Source organism: Plecotus auritus (assembly GCF_963455305.1).
Source record: "Plecotus auritus genome assembly, chromosome: 12".
NCBI lineage: Eukaryota > Metazoa > Chordata > Mammalia > Chiroptera > Vespertilionidae > Plecotus > Plecotus auritus.
This window is the reverse complement of record NC_137778.1, coordinates 30852178-30871048: the sequence shown is the minus strand read 5'-3', so window position 1 is coordinate 30871048 and position 18871 is coordinate 30852178. Positions and strand designations below refer to the sequence as shown.

The following is an 18871-nucleotide window of genomic DNA, read 5'->3' as shown; positions in this document are numbered from 1 at the left end:
AATTATCTCTTTTCTTCTCTCCTCATTGGACCACGAGCTCTGTGAGAGAAGAGATTGCATTTTTTAACCTTTATCTCCAGGACTTAATATAGTACCTGCCACATAACAGGTCCTTAGTGAAATTTGTTGAATGAATGGTTGCTTTTCTTTGGCAAACAGAATTATAGGCCATCTTTTCTCTTTCTAATTTTTTTATATTATCAAAATTTATTTAGTGAACAAATATTACTTTGAATTTTAGGAATATAAGCCTATTGCATCATAGAGCAGTTGCATTCCACAGCTGCAGATTTCCCCAGCATTAACATTATTATAAGCTGGGAAGGAACTGAAATATAGACTGTGCCTTTCCCTACAAATTCAAAGTACTATTAAAAAAGCATCTACGCCCTGACCGGTTTGGCTCAGTGGATAGCGCGTCGGCCTGCGGACTGAAGGGTCCCGGGTTCGATTCCGGTCAAGGGCATGTACCTTGGTTGCAGGCTCATCCCCAGTAGGGGGTGTGCAGGAGGCAGCGGATCGATGTTTCTCTCTCGTTGATGTTTCTAACTCTCTATCCCTCTCCCTTCCTCTCTGTAAAAAATTAATAAAATATATTTTTTTAAAAAAAGCATCTACTACGTGCAAGGCTCTGTGCTTGTACTTGCATTAGAACAAACACGGGTAAGGAATACGCCTTGAAGGAATATGTAACCTCGGAGAGTGTGAAAACACAGGTTCAGCATGGTGAGTGCAGCGTGAGACACATGAGAGGCACAAAGTTGGCCAGAAATTTTAGGGGGGAAAAGGGACGTGTCTGACTGAAAGAAAAAAGGCTTCAAGATGTTTCGAGTGATTTTTAAAGAGAAGAACTTTGATAGGTGAAGTTGGGAAGACAAGGTATTCCAAACATTCCGGAGTGAGACGGGTCACAACGTGAATAAAATGATGGCAGGAAACCATGTGTGGCATATCTGCAGTTGTGAGCTGTAGGTTTTGTACAAGGTTGGGCACATATTGTCAAGGCTCTTGGATGTCAAGATCAGGAGTCTGTATTTAACTCAGTAGGCAAATGGGAACCAATGAAGATTTCTAAGCCAGCCGTAAACAGGATCAGAACTGTGCTTTGGGGAAATTAATTTAACATTTTGTCTGTGAAATATGTTAGAGTGGAATGAAATGTAAAGTGGGGATAAGTAGGTGACTATTTCAGTATTCCCATGAATGATTTGAGTCTACACCAAGGTAACAGCAGTAGAATGGAAAAGAGCAGAAAAACACTGGAAAAGTAGAGTCTATAGGACCTAGAAGTTGCCCTGATTCAGGGTTGGGTTGGTGGTAGAAAGGGACAGGAAGGATGAGGCAGAAGAAAGAGTCAAGGATTACTGTGGCTAGAAGAATAGTGATATCAAAAAAACAAGAAATATAAGGCAAAAACAGGAGCTGAAAATAAGGAAGCAAATAAATGGGCCATCCTGTTCATTTCCACATCTGCATTTTGATGAACAGCACTTGAAATTATCCTTATGTTATGCTAACAAAGGTTTTTGCACCTGGTTTAGCAATGGGGTGATGGCGTCATCGCAGCGATCTAAAATAAGTAGCAATGGAGGAACCTCAGTCCGCCGGAACTCAAATAGTTCATATTCTTTAGTTATGACTTGCTGTGAGTGAGAAAGAGAGTTTGATCAACCAATCAGTTGCAGATAGCGATGATATAAATAGTAAATTAATACATAAAAACTACATTTAACAAAAGTTCTTTGCATCTTCATGGCCTTCCATAAAAAAAACAAACTTGATAAAGTTTAATAACATTCTATTTCAGAGGATAGAATTTGAAACTCTATTTCACAGGTGATTTAATTGGATCAAATTAAGTTAAATAGCTTAGAAATGTTTCTTAGGTTACACCTAAGAATTTTAACTTTAATTTGTTGCTTTTGTTGTTGTTACTTTTTGGTTCTGAATTGCAAAGACCTACCTCTTTGCCAATAAACCTAACACTTCATCTCCTTGGTTGTAGATAAAATATTCCTTTAGTTTTTGAAATATGATAAGGAAATGAATGGTCTGGTGTTTTGGAACCAGGCTAGGGAATGCCATACCTTAACACATTCAGCAAGTCTCTTTGCTGCCTCTGATGAAAGCTGGTAACGAATCATAGGGCATTTCTTCAGGGATAAAAGGAGAGCCGTCAGTCCTTGAGTTGTTCTGGACAGCTGGGCTGGATCCCAATTTCGGCCCTTTTTAAATATCCAGAGAAAATACTTAAAGTTTTTCTTACTTGTTGAATTAACTCCCACCTGATAAATAAACTTAAAAAAAAAATCCTTTCTTTCCATACCTGGCAGCAACCCAAAATATTGAGGGAAAACAAATGTGGATTCACAGCAATGTAATCACCATAAAATTCCTGCAAATAAAGCACCAAGATCAGCCAGTTATATTCTATAAACTCCAACTGTATCATGCAGCAATATTTTCACATGTGATCTAGTCAAATTTGAGGAAATGTAAGTGTAAAAGAGAAAAATTGATCAATTAAAAATTAACAAAAGTCAATGTGGGGAAATTAATAAAATAATTATAAAACAGCAGTAATAATAAATCTTAAAAAACCCATAAAAGTTATAGAAGTATACATATTATATGCCTGGAGACCTCTAGGACTTACCAATTAGTAAAAATAAAACATTGCTATAGGGTATACAATGTTACACTCAAACGAAAAAAAAATTTGCTTTCCAGTGCATTCTCATGAGAGAATATGGTTCAAAAGAGGTCATTCTTTTTTATTCATTTTTCATCTAGAATATTCAAAACTTGTTTATTTGTAGTCCTGAATACAATATTCTTCAATTAGCTGATAAATGTATTCAAACGTATGTGATAAATGTATCGGAGAACTATTTAAGAAGGGTAACATGATGCCCTAACCAGTTTGGCTCAGTAGATAGAGCGTCGGCCTGCAGACTGAAAGGTCCCAGGTTCGATTCCAGTCAAGGGCATGTACCTTGGTTGCGGGCACATCCCCAGTAGGGGGTGTGCAGGAGACAGCTGATCGATGTTTCTCTCTCATTGATGTTTCTAACTCTCTATCTTTCTCCCTTCCTCTCTGTAAAAAATCAATAAAACATATTTAAAAAAAAAGAAGGGTAACATGATATGTTCTAATGTGATATATTATATAGCATGCAGAATGAATATTTAGGGGATTCCAAATTTTAACCTAATGACAAATGTCTGCTTATTAGTCCCAAAGAAAAATAACCACAAACAGAACTTCAACAAACCCCATTCACATCATTTACTTCCTATTCTATGCCAATTAAACTTGGTCCTAATGAATCTTCTTTTTTTTTAAGTACATTTTTTATTGATTTCAGAGAGGAAGGGAGAGGGAGAGAGTGAGAGAAACATCTATGGTGAGAGAGCATCATCAACCAGCTGCCTCCTGCACGACCCCTACTGGGGATCGAGCCCGCAACCGGGTATATGCCCTGACCAGGAATCGAACCCATGACCTCTCAGTTTCTGGGTCGACGCTCAACCAATGAGCCAAACCCGGCTGGGTTAGATGAACATTCTTATAGGGTGGTTCATAAAACTATCATAGGACATATTTGATTCTGTCCCCAACCCTGTGAAATTCTTCCTACTAATAGTAGGATCCAGTACCAGCCCAATCTCATGATTTCCACTGACTCCTTTAATTCTGTTGCCATCCAATTTGATATATCTTCCAAATTTTCTAAATCCAGCCGTGGGCAAACTACGGCCCGCGGGCCGGATCCGGCTGTTCTATCCGGTTCTCTTGCTCTCCCCTCTGCTCCTTTACTTTGAATTTATATTAGTTCACACAAACACTCCATCCATGCTTTTGTTCCGGCCCTCCGGTCCAGTTTAAGAACCCATTGTGGCCCTCGAGTCAAAAAGTTTGCCCACCCCTGGATAGTCTGATGCAATGCACATTGATTGTGTCTGATGAGTAGCCTCCACTCTTTTGAGACAGCACTTTCCCTATTTTTAGACTAAAATCTTTTAAAAGGGCCAATATAAGAGATGAGTTAGAGGGCCAATATGTTTACCTGAACCTCAGCCACAACTTCCTGTTCATCAGCTTCAGCTAATGACTTCACATCACTCTTGCTGATCACATTACTGAAATCTGAAACAGACATATGAGTTGTTATTGACTAAAAGGAGATCATTGTTGCTGCAATTAGACATAAATGGGCCTGACAGTTAAAGCCTAATGAATAAGGGAAGTTTAGTACACATTGGAGTAGATGTCAAAGTTGAACACCTTCAAATTGGAATGAGCAGCACAAAGATGTTTAAATCCATAAATTCATAATAGTAATTTTTTTTAAAAAAGGACCACCATTGTAAGCATTGGAGGATGCTATGGAACCAAGTCTTATACTGAAAATAGAAGGAAAGGGTAACATGATGATAAATAAAGGGAAAGAAGTAAGCTTTTATCCTTTTATACATAAACTATACCACCAGATAACCAACTGGTAGATGAGGGGAAATTTCTCTTTATAGAAATATTCCAGCTGAAAAAATAAAGAAGGAATGATAATAATATGACAGAATTAAAACAATATTTTTATCAGCTCCTAATGAATCAATGGTTGGACCTAGGCATTGAGCATCAACTACTGCTAATATCACAGTAAGAGACGATCAGTGAAAGTACACCACACTACCTATGAAGTATTCTTGTCAAAAAGAAATCAAATCTGAATCTAATTAAACCTCTACATCCAGGTACCAACTTACAGAAACTGGAGGACAGAGGAACATTTTATTTATTTTATTTTTATTTATTTTTTTAAATATATTTTATTGATTTTTTACAGAGAGGAAGGGAGAAGGATAGAGTTAGAAACACCGATCAGCTGCCTCCTGCACACCCCCTACCGGGGATGTGCCTGCAACCAAGGTACAAGCCCTTGACCGGAATCGAACCTGGGACCCTTCAGTCCGCAGGCCGACCGCAGGCCGACGCTCTATCCACTGAGCCAAACCAGTTAGGGCCAGAGGAACATTTTAAACTGCAAAGAGCCTGGCCAGCGTGGCTCAGTGGTTGAGTGTCGACCTATGAACCAAGAGGTCATGGTTCCATTACTGGTCAGGGCACATGCCTGGATCTCCAGTGGGGGCATGCAGGAGGCAGCCGATAAATGATTCTCTCTCATCATTGATGTTTTATTTCTTTCTCTCCCTCTCCTTTCCTTTCTGAACTCAATAAAAATATATAGTTTTAAAAATAAGTAAATAAACTGCATGGTGATGCAATCAGCAAGATCCAGGCTATAGGAAATTTTAACAGAACAACCTGGTTTTTCCAATAAATAAATTGCACAGGAGAGATAACCAAGAGAAAAGAAACCTAAACAGCATATCAACCAACAGCAAAGTGTGGACCTTACTATGATCCTGATTCAACAAACCATTGGGAGATAGGGAGGGGGGAAGTCATGAGAGAATTTGAACACTGAATGAATATTTAAAAAATAGAAATTATTTTTTATTATTTGGGTATACTAGTAATGTTTTTAAAAAATAAGTCCTTGTCTTTTAGAGATGCATAATGAAATATTATGGATAAAGTCATATTATATATTAGATTTCCTTCAAAATTATATTGGTGGGGGAGTAGGTGGCAGTAAGGCTAAGACAAAATTTGCCATAGCACAATTACTGAAATTAGGTGATGGGTATATTGGAATTTATTATACTATTTATTATACTATTCTGTCTACTTTTACATATACTTTGAAAGGAGCCTGTTATACAAGATAAATAGACATGAAATTATACAAAATTAAAATTATAAAAAATAATATGAGCAGAAGGCAAGCTAAGTGCTAAAATAAATTGTGCTGAAAGTTTGTAATAAACAAAATTACTTTATACAAACACATTTTTGTTTATTTTAATCTAAATAACTAAATAAAGTTGTGAAATTGATTGCTTCACCCAAGAAATTTCAATTGGCTTTAGTGCTAACCAATTTAATATAATTTTTTTCTTCTATTTCATAGATTTACAGCTCAAATCAATCTTTAGAACCAGAAAAGTAAATATTAGATTTATTATTCATTATTATTCTCTTTAGAGGAAAAAGGAGCCTTTTACCTCATGACCTATTCAATTTTTAGCTAAGCGACACAGCAAAAGACTGATTCTGGTAGATGTTCACTTACATTTAAATTTGTCAGCACAGGGAATCAATCTCTGTCCCTGTGCCTATCTATCTATCATCTACCTATCACTGAGTACAAAAGTATCTACACTTTCCCAAGTACTTAGCTTGTGATAAGACTAAAAAATACTGGAATGACTACACATTTATCAGAATGGCTAAAATAAAGAATAGGGACAACACCAAATGCTTGTGAGAATACAAAGAAACTGGATCACCTGTACATTGCTAGTGGAAAAGTAAAATGGTATAGTTACTCTAGAAAACATTTGGCAGTTTCTTAAAACATCAAACATGCAACTACTACATTACCCAGCAATTGCTCTCCTGGTTCATTATTTATTACAGAAAAATGAAGACTTATGTTTGCACAAACACATGTACACAAATGTTTTTAACAGCTTTCTCTGTAGAACTGGAAACAAGTCAAATGTCCTTCAAGAAGTGAATAGTCAAACTGTGGTACATCTATACCACAGAATACTACTCAGTAATAAAAACTATTGATAGATGGAACGACTTGAATTAACCTCTAAAGAATTATGCTGAGTAAAAAAAGAAAAAAAACAATCCCCAAAGTTTATATGCTATATGATTCCACTTATGTAACCTTCTTGAAATGACAAAATTACAGAAATGGAGAACAGATTGTGGTTTCCAGGGGTTAATGAGGGGGTTGACGGGAAGGGAAGTGGCTAAAAAAGGACAATACAAGGGATCCTTATGGAGATGGAAATGCTTTGTATCCTGACTGTATCAATGTCAATATTCTGGATATGATACTGTACTACATGTACCTAAGATGCTACATGGGGGGAAAGGATAGACAGGATATCTGTATTAGTCTTATAACTATACAGTATGTGAATCTACAGTTCTCTTAAAATAAAATGTTTCATTTAAAAAAGAAAACCCGTGCCCTACATTGTTTGGCTCAGTGGATAGAGCGTCAGCCTGTGGACTGAAGGTCCCAGGTTCGATTCTGGTCAAGAGCACATGCCCGGGCAGCGGGCTGGATCCCTAGTAGGGGGCGTGCAGGAGGCAGCTGGTCAATGATTCAGTCTCATCTTTTATGTTTCTATCTCTCTCTCCTTCTCCCTTTCTCTCTGAAATCAATAAATATATATATATTTTTAAAAAGGAAACCTGTGACTATTAATCAAAACCAACCAACCAACCAACCAACCAACAAAAACAAAAGTAGGAACACTGAAACTAATAAAATTACCTATTTTTACCTCTTGGGGTTGTTGTAAGGACCAAATGAAATAATATATAAGAAAGTTCTTTATAAAATACAAACCCTTGAGAGAAACCAAGATGGCGGCATAGGTAAACACCTAAACTGCTGCCTCGCACAACAATTTCAAAACTACAACTAAAAGGCAAAATGGACATCATCCAGAACCACAGGAAGGCTGCTGAATGGAAATTCTACAACTAGAAGGAAAGAGAAAAGCACACTGAGACTCAGAGGAGCTGCAGGAGGCAGAGGTACTGAGGCGCACGCGAAGGGGACTGGCAACTGAGTGTGCGGCGACTTTCTCAAGCGGGAGGGAGACAAAAGCTCCCAACTGCACTGAACTCCAGTTCCGGGCAAGCCTGGGAACCCAGACTCATTCGGGGAGAAACTGGACTTTCTGGCAGCGGGCGGAACTCCAGGGCGGCTTTCTCTCAGGGGTGCTTGCAGCGATTACCACGGGACACTGAGACACAGGGGCCTATTAGGGCAGGGCTGATGGGAAACCCATGCTGTCTGCTCTGCCCTGAGACTCCGCCCCATCCAAGCTGAGCACAGAGGCGTTTGCAAGTCTTGTCTTGTAAGGGTGTCTCCAGCACAGAAGTTCTCCCAGGGTAGACACAGCTGATCCTCACAGCCAATTGGCCTGGAGGTCAATTCCTCCCAGTGATACCAACAACAATCAAGGCTTAACTACAAGACTGTGCACACAGCCCACAAAGGGGTGCACCAAGAGTGTCTACCTCAGGTAACTGGGGAGGCTGAGCCACTGGGCCCTATAAGACACCTAGCACGCAAAGCCACTCTATCAACTCAAGGAAGCAGCCAAAATTCGGAGACAAAGAAACAGATCACAAATGAAAGAAATGGAGGAAAGCAAACGACTGGATATAGAGTTCAAAACCACGGTTATAAGGTTTTTCAAGAATTTTCTAGAAAAGGCCAATATATTTAGTGAGACCCTCGAGGATATGAAAAAGGACCAACTAGAAATTAAACATACACTGACTGAAATAAAAAATATTATACAGAGATCTAATAGCAGACTAGAGGATCGCAAGAATCAAGTCAAAGATTTAAAATTCAAAGAAGCAAAAAACACTCATCCGGAAAAGCAAAAAGCAAAAAGAATCCAAAAATATGAAGATAGTGTAAGGAGCCTCTGGGACAACTTCAAGTGTACCAACATCAGAATTATGGGGGTGCCAGAAGAAGAGAGAGAGCAAGATACTGAAAACCTATTTGAAGAAATAATGACTGAAAACTTCCCCCACCTGGTAAAAGAAATAGACTTACAAGTCCAGGAAGCACACAGAACCCCAAACGAAAGGAATCCAAAGAGGACCACACCAAGACACATCATAATTAAAATGCCAAGAGCAAAAGACAAAGAGAGAATATTAAAAGCAGCAAGAGAAAAACAGTTACCTACAAGGGAGCACCCATACGACTGTCAGCTGGTTTCTCAACAGAAACTATGCAGGCCAGATGGGAGTGGCAAGAAATATTCAAAGTGATGAATAGCAAAAACCTACAACCAAGATTACTCTACCCAGCAAAGCTATCATTCAGAATTGAAGGGCAGATAAAGAGCTTCACAGATAAGAAAAAGCTAAAGGAGTCCATCACCTCCAAACCAGTATTATATGAAATGCTGAAAGGTATTCTTTAAGAAGAGGAAGAAGAAGAAAAAGGTAAAGATAAAAATTATGAACAAATACATATCTATCAACCAGTGAATCTAAAAATCAAGTGAATAAAAAAATCTGATGAACAGAATAAACTGGTGAATATAATAGAATCAGGGGCATAGAAAGGGAGTGGACAGACAATCCTCGGGGGGAAAGGGGTGTGGGGGGTACGGGAAGAGACTGGACAAAAATCGTACACCTCTGGGACAGTGGGGGGGGGGTGCAGGTAAGGGCAGAGGGTGGGGTGGGAACCGGGTGGAGTGGAGCTATGGGGGGGAAAAAGAGGAACAACTGTAATAATCTGAATAATAAAGATTTATTAAATTAAAAAAAATAAAATACAAACTCTTATCACAAATGTTAATTTTTGGCACCATTGTTAAATTGTAGTATATGCTGAAGAAAGTATGTGTATCACAGACTATACCCTAAAATTCTACCCTTTGACTTCTCAAATGTCCTACATACTGAGTGTTAAGTTTTGTCCTTGGTTTTAGAAATGGCACAAATAAACTATACTAAACTCTAAAGATCAATATCGACATCTAGAGGAGAATGGATGTAACTGCCAAAGCAGAATGTATTACATTAAAAAAAAAAAAAAAATCCGTATAATGGTATAGTAACCACAAAACTAGTTTGTTTCCAGGCCTCTACTTCTCTATCTCTGGCCCCACCCAACCACCACCAAAGTTAGGCACATAAGAGATATCTACTTGATGACTTGTACTTTAAGTACTACATAAAGTAGCAACGAGAAGTGAAACGTTTTTATCTGGTATGTAAAGTAAATCTCTGCCTTTCCAGCAAACTCAAGTATATCCTCTCTCCAAGTAAATAAATTAGCTTCTATGCCTCAGTTCATAAAAGTGTAAAACAGGAATAAGAATACACTTTGTGAAAATTGGCTACTTATGATTTCTTGCCTTACAAAGAATTTTAAAAAGCAAAGTTAAACAAATTTTTTTTTACCCAAGCAATTAATGGTGAATGGAAATCACATTTAGCTTTCTGAAACGGAATGTTGGCTATAAGATTTTTAAACTTTGAAAGAACATTTAAAACAGACTTTTTTTTAGTGATGGATTCAATTAACTTATTGATGATACAAAGAGACCAACAGAACATTCTAGCTAGGATATAGTTATATGATTGAATAGGTGAAATAACATACTTACAAATAAAATATATACTGTATTTGGGTCTTCGGAGCTCCTGAATCAGATAATCCACATTCTCCTAGAAAATAACAAATAAAATATGAGAATTGCTTAAGTGTAAAGCTAATAAACATCATCCATTGATTTATTTAAGTATTTACTGAGAGTCTACTGTGTGCTAAGGTCTAGATTAAGTATATAAATGTTGGGAGGGTGAAGGCTGGGGATGAAAAAGAAATACATTAAATATAATGATAAAGAATCATATGTAATTTTAACTAGCTGTGCTATATTGGCCAAATTAAGACTAAAAATATATAAAGAACACAGATGTTGAAATACAACATAAAGTTGATAATTCTGCAAATGTGCCTCAAGCTGAAATGTGCCTCAAGCTGCTTGTCTATACATTATTATATTCATCTATCAAAATTATTATACAGAATATCAAAACATGTCTAGTCCTTTTAAAACCAATAGTCAAGATAAAATATAGTTAATTATATTTGGCTTTTAACTTATTGGGACCTAAGACTGCACAATTTCAATGTTTGGGAAGTATTTGAAAATAGTAGGCTAAGACCCTTTTTATAATTATATTATTTTAAAGTAAAATATGAAATTTAGAAGTAAAACAGTTAATTTTTATATGGTCAAAACATTAGAATTCCCATTGTATAAGATTATAATGCAGGTCTTATCTATTTTTGATATTATAACACTGGGTTAAATTTCAGTATAAATTTGATCCCCAAACTATACATGACATAAAATATCATTTTTGAATGTTAAAAAAAACACAATTTCCTTACAGAATTAAAAGTAATATAAGCAATGCACATTGCTTTTAAGTGGAAAAAAGATTTTTAAAATTGTCATTTAGATTAAAAATATCTTAAAAAGTAACCTTATAATGGAATCTTAAGGAAAAATTGCTTTTAAGAACATATTTTGAGTATGAGAGACTATATGCATATATATATATATATATATATATATATATATACACACACACACACACACACACACACACACACACATTCATATATTCCATCATATATGCAGGCCACATTCATATATACATACATACATACATACATATATGTATATGAAAGAGGTTCTCCAATACAAATGTTAGAAAATGATGCACTAGATGATCTCTAAGATCCTTCTCACAACCAGAATGTTGTGACTAAGATTTACAAATGTGAAACAACTGGAAACTATTATAACACAGTATTCATTAATTCAGGAATGGCTTATTGAGTATACACTATGTGGCAGGCATTGGAGACATAATAGTGTGACAAAACAGACCCATCTCTGTTCTCATGGAGCTTACTGTTGGTAGGTGAGATAGATATTAATCAGACCGAAAATATAATACTTCAACCATGACAAATAATAGGGAGAGGAAGATGGCGCTGTAATGCTTATAACAAGGGGCCCTGACCTGGTCAGCAAGGCCAGGGAAGATTTGCTTGCAGTGAGGAAGTTTCCGACAGAGAAAGAGCCTGACAAAGGTCCGGTGGCATGATGGAACATAGTGTACTGAAACAGTAGTGTGACTGAGAGCAGAAGGGGGAACGGTTTGAAATGAGATGTAGAAATGATAGGAACTAGACCACACAGGGTCTTGCAGGCCACAATTAAGGAGTTTTGTCTTTATTGTAAAAGTAATGAGAAGTCATTCAAGGTTTCCAAGTGGGGAGAACATGATTTTGGAAAATACATTAATGTACAAGCATGGTAAAAGAGTATATTGGAGTTGAAGAACAGGAATATAAAGTAAGAGAATATACAAAATAAGATTGAAATGATTAAGGATTTTTAAAGGAGGACTTAAGCAAGATTTAGATGGTGGACAACTGATGGAAGGCTAAAGAATCTCTAATGCGGGGAAGAGAACAGAAATGAAAATACAGAGGGATGACACAAAGGCCTAGTGGCTGTGGTGGAGGAGCAGAGGTGGGACACTGGAGTTTGGATACCTAAGGGCAGACCAGACCAGCTAAAGGAGTGCTTTGAGGAGTAGGCAACTAAATATAGATTTAATCATGGAAGTAAAATTGAGCCATTATAGGTTTCTGAGCATAGATGTGAAGAAAATGATAAAAACTCAAAACATTGATATAAGTATATAAGATTAAGTGGCAATGCTATTCAGTGAGAGGAGATTAATCCAGGAATAAAGTGATATGGGTCTCTGTTAGGGTAGTAGCTTTCAAAGTAGCTGAGAACCTAAAACACATTGTGAAGGAAAAAAATGGCTGTAAGGAGTAAACTGAGATATGGGAAGGAGGAGAGTCAAGGTTGCAACTCTGATAAACCAGGATAATTATGATGCCACAAATGATAATACACATTTATTTTGCCTTCTGAATGCCTTCAGATCATAGCGCTCTGTATTTGCCTGGGCAGGTGGCAGTTCAGTATGCAGTACCTTCGTAGGCCGAAGAAAACAAATTGCTTTCAGGTGTTTCATGATCTCCCGATTCGGAGAATCAATGCGTTCAAAAAGGTACACTTCCTTCTGAAGAATCTCTGATTGTGTGTATACCATACTCACTATACCAGTCTGTAAAGAAAAAAAATTACTAATATTATGGTGGTCCAGAATAATAAAAACAAGCAACAATACCCCAAGGCTTAAACTTTTTTTTTCATTAATATTTAACTGGATATCTTAACTACTAACATATGTTATAACATTTACTGAGCATCCAAACATGTATGTAATGTACCAGAATGCTCTCTGTAATCATGGACAATCCATACATCCCCTCACCCCCCATTTTTCTATTCCTTAAAAAAAAAAAAAATCTGCAATCAACAAATAATAACCTGTCATCTCAGCTTGAGCTCCGACATCTTTACTTTAAAAACACAATGTTGAGTAGAAATAACAGGATCATCCCAAAGCCTTTCAGGTGCTGTCTCACTTATTTCTTGGCAGAAACATTTAGAAAAGGATTTCTATTCCAAGAAATTGTCTCGGGGACAAGAAAAAATATCCCTGGCGGTGGCTAAAGCCATTTAGTCTGAAAATCGACTGGGCAAGCTTAATACAATCTTTAAATTCCGTACAGAACTGACCCTCCTTTAAAAATATCTAATTAAATACCAAATCCTACAGTGGGATGTGACCGGCTATTGTAAGGGAGGGAGGATTCCCACACGAATACTGAGCAAAAGCAAACTCACCGTCTCTTTATCCATGAGGAGTACTTTCATCCCCGGCCCGCTGTCCTCTATCATTTTGGAAATGTACTGCTTCACAGCCAAAACCACGTTCATGGTGGCGAACTGACAGGTTAGCCCCACAGCCCTTCCCGCCCCCTTTTTTTCTGGCTAAATGAACCCCGGGCTTCTCGGCCAGGTCTCCGCCGCTTCCTCCCCGCCCAGCCTCGGCTTCCGGAAGTCCGGGCAGCCACGCTGCTGGGACTTGTAGTTCCGCTGCGCGGTCGGGAGGACCGGGCCTGAGCGCCCGGCGCAAAAACCCGGCTGAGACCCTGAGGCCGCCCTGTCCTGACGGGGCTGTTGACCCATCTGCAGCCTGTGGGTGTTGGAGACTTGGACTCCCAGACCACTGGCTTCCCGGCCGCGGCCTGAACCCCTCCTGATGCCTGGGGGAGAGAGGGTGGCGCCTCGCGGGGTGAGGAAACTTAGCATAAGGCCACCTCCGAAGCAAGAACAGAGCATGGCGGTGGTTACTCTTTGCCATTCATTAACGCTTTCTTGGGTGGCAGTGAAGGGCGAGGGGAAGGGAGATGGCGTTAAGCTCCAGGCTGCTCGGGACTGGGACGGCACTTGGTAAATCACACGCGGTGCTTGCTAAATAGCGGCGGATTTCAGCTTCACGGGGCCATTAGGGCGAGGACAGTGCCCCAGCAAAGGGAGGTCTAGATTGGCGTTCCGAGGACTGAGAGCATCTGAAATTGAACAAATGCTTGTTGAATGAATGAACAAAGGGAACGCCCTTTAGGGATGTTTCGGGGGAGGCCGCAGATCTCCCAGGAGGGCCTGGACCTGGGGTCGGCCGCGGGGACTCGCCACTCGCGCGTCCAGCCGAACCCTGAGCGACCCCGGGTTCAGCGCGCTGGGCGATTGGACTCGGCGGGCTCCCGCTGCCGGGGATGAGGGGTCCTGCGACGCGGAACCCGGCCAGAAAGGGGGGCAGGTATCCGCTGGGGCTAAAATGAAGTAGCGTTGGGATTTTCAGGGAAAACTCACAAATTTTGATTTAAGAACGACAAAAACCTGCCCTAACCGGTTTGGCTCATTGGATAGAGCATCGGCCTGCGGACTGAAGGGTCCCAGGTTCGATTCCGGTCAAGGGCATGTACCTGGGTTGCGGGCACATCCCCAGTAGGGGGCGTGCAGGAGGCAGCTGATCGATGTCTCTCTCTCATCGATGTTTCTAACTCTCTATCCCTCTCTCTTCCTCTCTGTAAAAAATCAATAAAATATATTAAAAAAAAAAAAAGAACGACAAAAACCTGACAGCAAAATAAATCTTAAAGCCATCAACTTCACAAAATCTGCATTTGTGTTTATATCCCACAGGTAGTCTCTCCGCACCGTTTGTCCATAAGGAGGGTAAATGTTAGTTTCCCCGCATCTAAATTGGGGAATTGTAAAATCAGGAAAGATAGCAAGAAATAACTGTGAGAAATCAGTGACTATAAATGCTTGTAAATATCTCCACCAAAATAATGACCAGTGTTTGTTGGCGTCAGTGTAATCAATAGGTTCAAAATGACCAAATCAATCATCCTTTCATTGGATTGTAAGAAATACGCAATTAAAACGAGATCCAGAGCACATTAACATTAATCTGGCTGTTAAGATCACTTTATAAAACGTGCCCTGCTGGTGTGGCTCAGTGGTTGAGTGACGACCTATGAGGTCCCGGTTTGATTTCTGGTCTGGGCACAGGATAGGGGCTTGATCCCCAGTGTGGGGCCTGCAGGAGGCAGCCAATCAATGGGTCTCTCTCATTCATGTTTCTGTCTCTCTCCCTCTCCCTTCCTCTCTGAAATCAATAAAAAGTATATATTTTTAAAAGATTGCTTTATAAAACATTATACACAATTTTCAAATCCTTTAAGGCAAATTAGAAGCCACTTGAAATACAGATTTTTGTCACTCTGAGATTGTGAAAAATGTGTTTATTTTCTCCCAGTCAAACTTGGAGTAAGTTTTATTACCAAGTAAAACTTTCCATTGGGCAATTTTTTTTTTTTGAGATTTGTTTTGAAAGAGAAGTTATAGTAAAATGAAAATATGAATCTTTCAATGGATACAAATGAGAAAAATCTAAATCTACACAGGAGATACCCAATAAATATTTAATGTTGTTGAAACTCATTCCTGGGTAAACTACAATGGCATGTTATTCATTTAAAATGTTCATATGTTATAGAAAACAGAAGACCCCAATGCTAATGAAAAATGATACACCTGCAAATTATTTAAGTTACTGGTATTTGAAAATTCACCTCCACTCACCTGTCATTTGGTTTTTGTTTTTTCTTACCTGTCATTTGGACTTCAGTATAAGATTGTTTTCCCTTTACAAATATCTTAGTTAGCTTTTGTAACTTTCCTTTGAGGTGAGTATTACCTCCATATTACAGGCGTTCCAAGAAGTTGAATAATTTTCATGAGGTAACAGAAAATAGCAAATAGAGAAAAGCATATCTTTTTCCGTGGGCATTTTACCGTATGTTTCTTTGTACAGGTTGTCTTCCTATTTTCTAGAAGTACATTGTTACTTCTTTGAGGATAAAGAGTGTGGTGTTTTTGTTTTTTCCCCCCATCCTTTTCACTAGTACGGTGCCCTGCACCCAGAAAATACCCAATAAATATTTAATGTTGGTGAAACTCATTACTGGGCAAACTGCTACAATGGCATGTTAAATAAAGCATAGAGTTTTACATGCACAGAACAAACAAAGCGATCAATATACTAACCCAGGTGATTCACACCAGTAATTTTATTGAATAAAATGGAATAAGTTCTGGAGAAATATCAGGGGCTTTCTTTCCAAATTCCTAGGTAAATTATGGGAATGTAGGCTTGACCGTTACTAGTGCTCTTGTCACAAAAGGCATGACATTTGTTTTTTCTGATTATCTGCTAGTAGTGATTAAAGAGAGGATCAATTTTGTACAATTGTTGATTAAGAATTTATTGAAAAAGCATCCGTTTTAGAAAGTATTTAATTTACATTTGAATTTTTTCAGTACTCAGATAGAGGGCGTCCTTGGACCACCAAGAAGGCTCTTTGTAACTGGTTGCTGGCTCACTGAGTAATGGTTAGGTGAATAAAGGAAAATACCTTGTTTTGGCCAAAATAGATGACAAAATGTTTGTTTAATGTTGAGTTTAACCTTTTCTTAGCTTTAAGTCTTATTGAATTGTTGCATAAAGAGACTGCATTATCGTGTGTTTTTTTCATTTCTGAACACCAGAATCCATGCTTATACCCAGAACACTATACTACAAACGGCAGTTTTCTGTTTATGACAAAATATACTGGGTGTCCCCCCAAAAAATGTATATGCACTTTAACAGCTGATAGCTCAATTTTGAAAATGAAATGTATTTTAATAAACACTGCCTTTATTCAAAGTATGTGTATACATTTTTTTGGAACACCCTATAATTAATAGTGAAATTGTTTTTTCTCATTAAATTCCAGTTACTAGTGAAAGGATAAAATAACATCCAGACTTACCACAACTAATTTAGAAATAATATTGGGGAATTAGGTTTTTTTCCTTCCTGGTGATGTAGTAATTTAAACTCAGATGCTATAGAACAGGGGTGGGCAAACTTTTTGACTCGAGGGCCACAATGGGTTCTTAAACTGGACCGGAGGGCCGGAACAAAAGCATGGATGGAGTGTTTGTGTGAACTAATATAAATTCAAAGTAAACATCATTACATAAAAGGGTACGGTCTTTTTTTTTTATTTCAATAGTTTTATTCATTTCAAACATTTTAACAAGAAGAACGTAAACACTAATTATTATAATTTGAAACTTCAAAAAATGGAGGAATCATAGCACAATAACATACCTTATATTGAAGATGGCAAAGGCAAAATAAAATTGCCCAACAAAGGAAAGGTACAAAAGCCTTTCAAATTAAACTTAAATATAATAAAATAATTTAAAACTAAAACAAATAGAAAAGAACAAAATGTGTAAACAGTAAATTAAACATTTTCTTTAGTGCAACTTCCAAATTATGCCCGGGACGTAGATGTAGATGGCAATGTAGACTGGGTTGAAAGGTTTTTGGTCTTGAAAACATCAACTTCAGTGGGAACAGTGTTGTTGGTCTCCTTTTTAGCTAATGCTCTGATACTGTGCTCTCCAGGGGCGTGTCTCCCTACATCACCACGATAAGGTGTCTACGCATTCCCAGGGTGATGTTGGGGGACGCTGCCGCCGGCGTTACAAGAAGCCCCTGGAAGATTGAGAGGTTGTTCCTTCTACTGAATGGGCGGATATAAATCCGCCCACTCAGAAGAAGGAGCTGTGGCCGTGTTTTCCAGCGTTGCCATGTTAACACTGCTGCTGGTGAAGGAGCGGAGGGGAGAGCAAGAGAACCCTCCGCTCTTTCTCTTTCGGCTCCCTGGGCCGGATAGAACAGCGGAATGGGCCGGATCCGGCCCGCGGGCCGTAGTTTGCCCACGGCTGCTATAGAATGATTCAATTCCCTGTCAGAGGAACACTCGAGTTTAGAGAGGAGCTTGATTGAATGAAAGAATAATGAAGTGAGAGCCAGGCAATCTGATTTATAGTATATTTTACTACTCATATCTGGATGAACTTCAGAAATGATTTATGCTCACTAGTACTCTATCTTTCAAATGAAGGAAATGGACTGGAAAACTCCAGCTCATAAATCTATGAGTGGTATTTTTTTTTTTGTATAGAGAAGTCATTCTCTTTGTTTTATATATGCATACTGTACATGTCTTGTTCAATTTCTGAGAGCAGCATCCTCCTATATAATAAAAGCGTAGTATGCAAATTGTCACCTCCACCGGGAGTTCGACCAGGGGCGGGGCAGCCAGGGGAAGAGAGGGAGTACCTGGGAGGCAGCCAGCAGCCACTAGGGACCCTACCAGTGGGGCCTCTAGTATTGATATAAATCTAACAACGTCATGATCTGCTTTAGCACTGTCTGGAGCCCCCAAATGGTATAAGGTCCAGAATCATTTGTCTTTGACATTTCTTAGGACAGGCTCTCCTTTTTGCTCTATCCATGAATAGGTTATTGGGAATAGCTTGTTGATTCCTTCTTTAATTTTGGTTAAAGCGTTTTCTTAAGTGGAGGAAGAAGAAGGCTATATCTCCCTTCTTTAATTCCTGGTGGAGGGGTATGGATTTTATCAACTTTCTGAGGGAAGACTACATAAATGTAGGGGCTGAATATCTCAATGTTTCTTTGCTTTCTCCTGTGGAGTATTTAGGAACTCATCCTTTCTGGAAGTAAAGTGATGGCATCAAGGCTTAAGAGAAGAAAGAGGTAAAAGTAAAGAGAGAGAGAGTTTAAATTATA

The 18871-nt window shown here is 38.5% G+C and overlaps 1 protein-coding gene across 2 annotated transcripts in view; it reads right to left on the bottom strand.

Moving 5' to 3' along the window:
• VPS45 (vacuolar protein sorting 45 homolog) overlaps positions 1 to 13703 on the bottom strand; it is a 43063-nt gene extending 29360 nt beyond the window's left edge. For both annotated transcript variants that reach the window (XM_080648711.1, XM_080648710.1), the window contains exons 1-7: positions 13495 to 13703; positions 12734 to 12868; positions 10309 to 10369; positions 4071 to 4150; positions 2327 to 2395; positions 2088 to 2225; positions 1533 to 1643 (exon numbers count right to left, since the gene is read on the bottom strand). In XM_080648711.1, the coding sequence (XP_080504837.1) occupies positions 1533 to 1643; positions 2088 to 2225; positions 2327 to 2395; positions 4071 to 4150; positions 10309 to 10369; positions 12734 to 12868; positions 13495 to 13587 (687 nt within the window). In that variant the 5' untranslated portion in view covers positions 13588 to 13703. The remainder of the gene's footprint in view (positions 1 to 1532; positions 1644 to 2087; positions 2226 to 2326; positions 2396 to 4070; positions 4151 to 10308; positions 10370 to 12733; positions 12869 to 13494) is intronic.
• Between the last annotated feature and the right edge of the window lie 5168 nt (positions 13704 to 18871).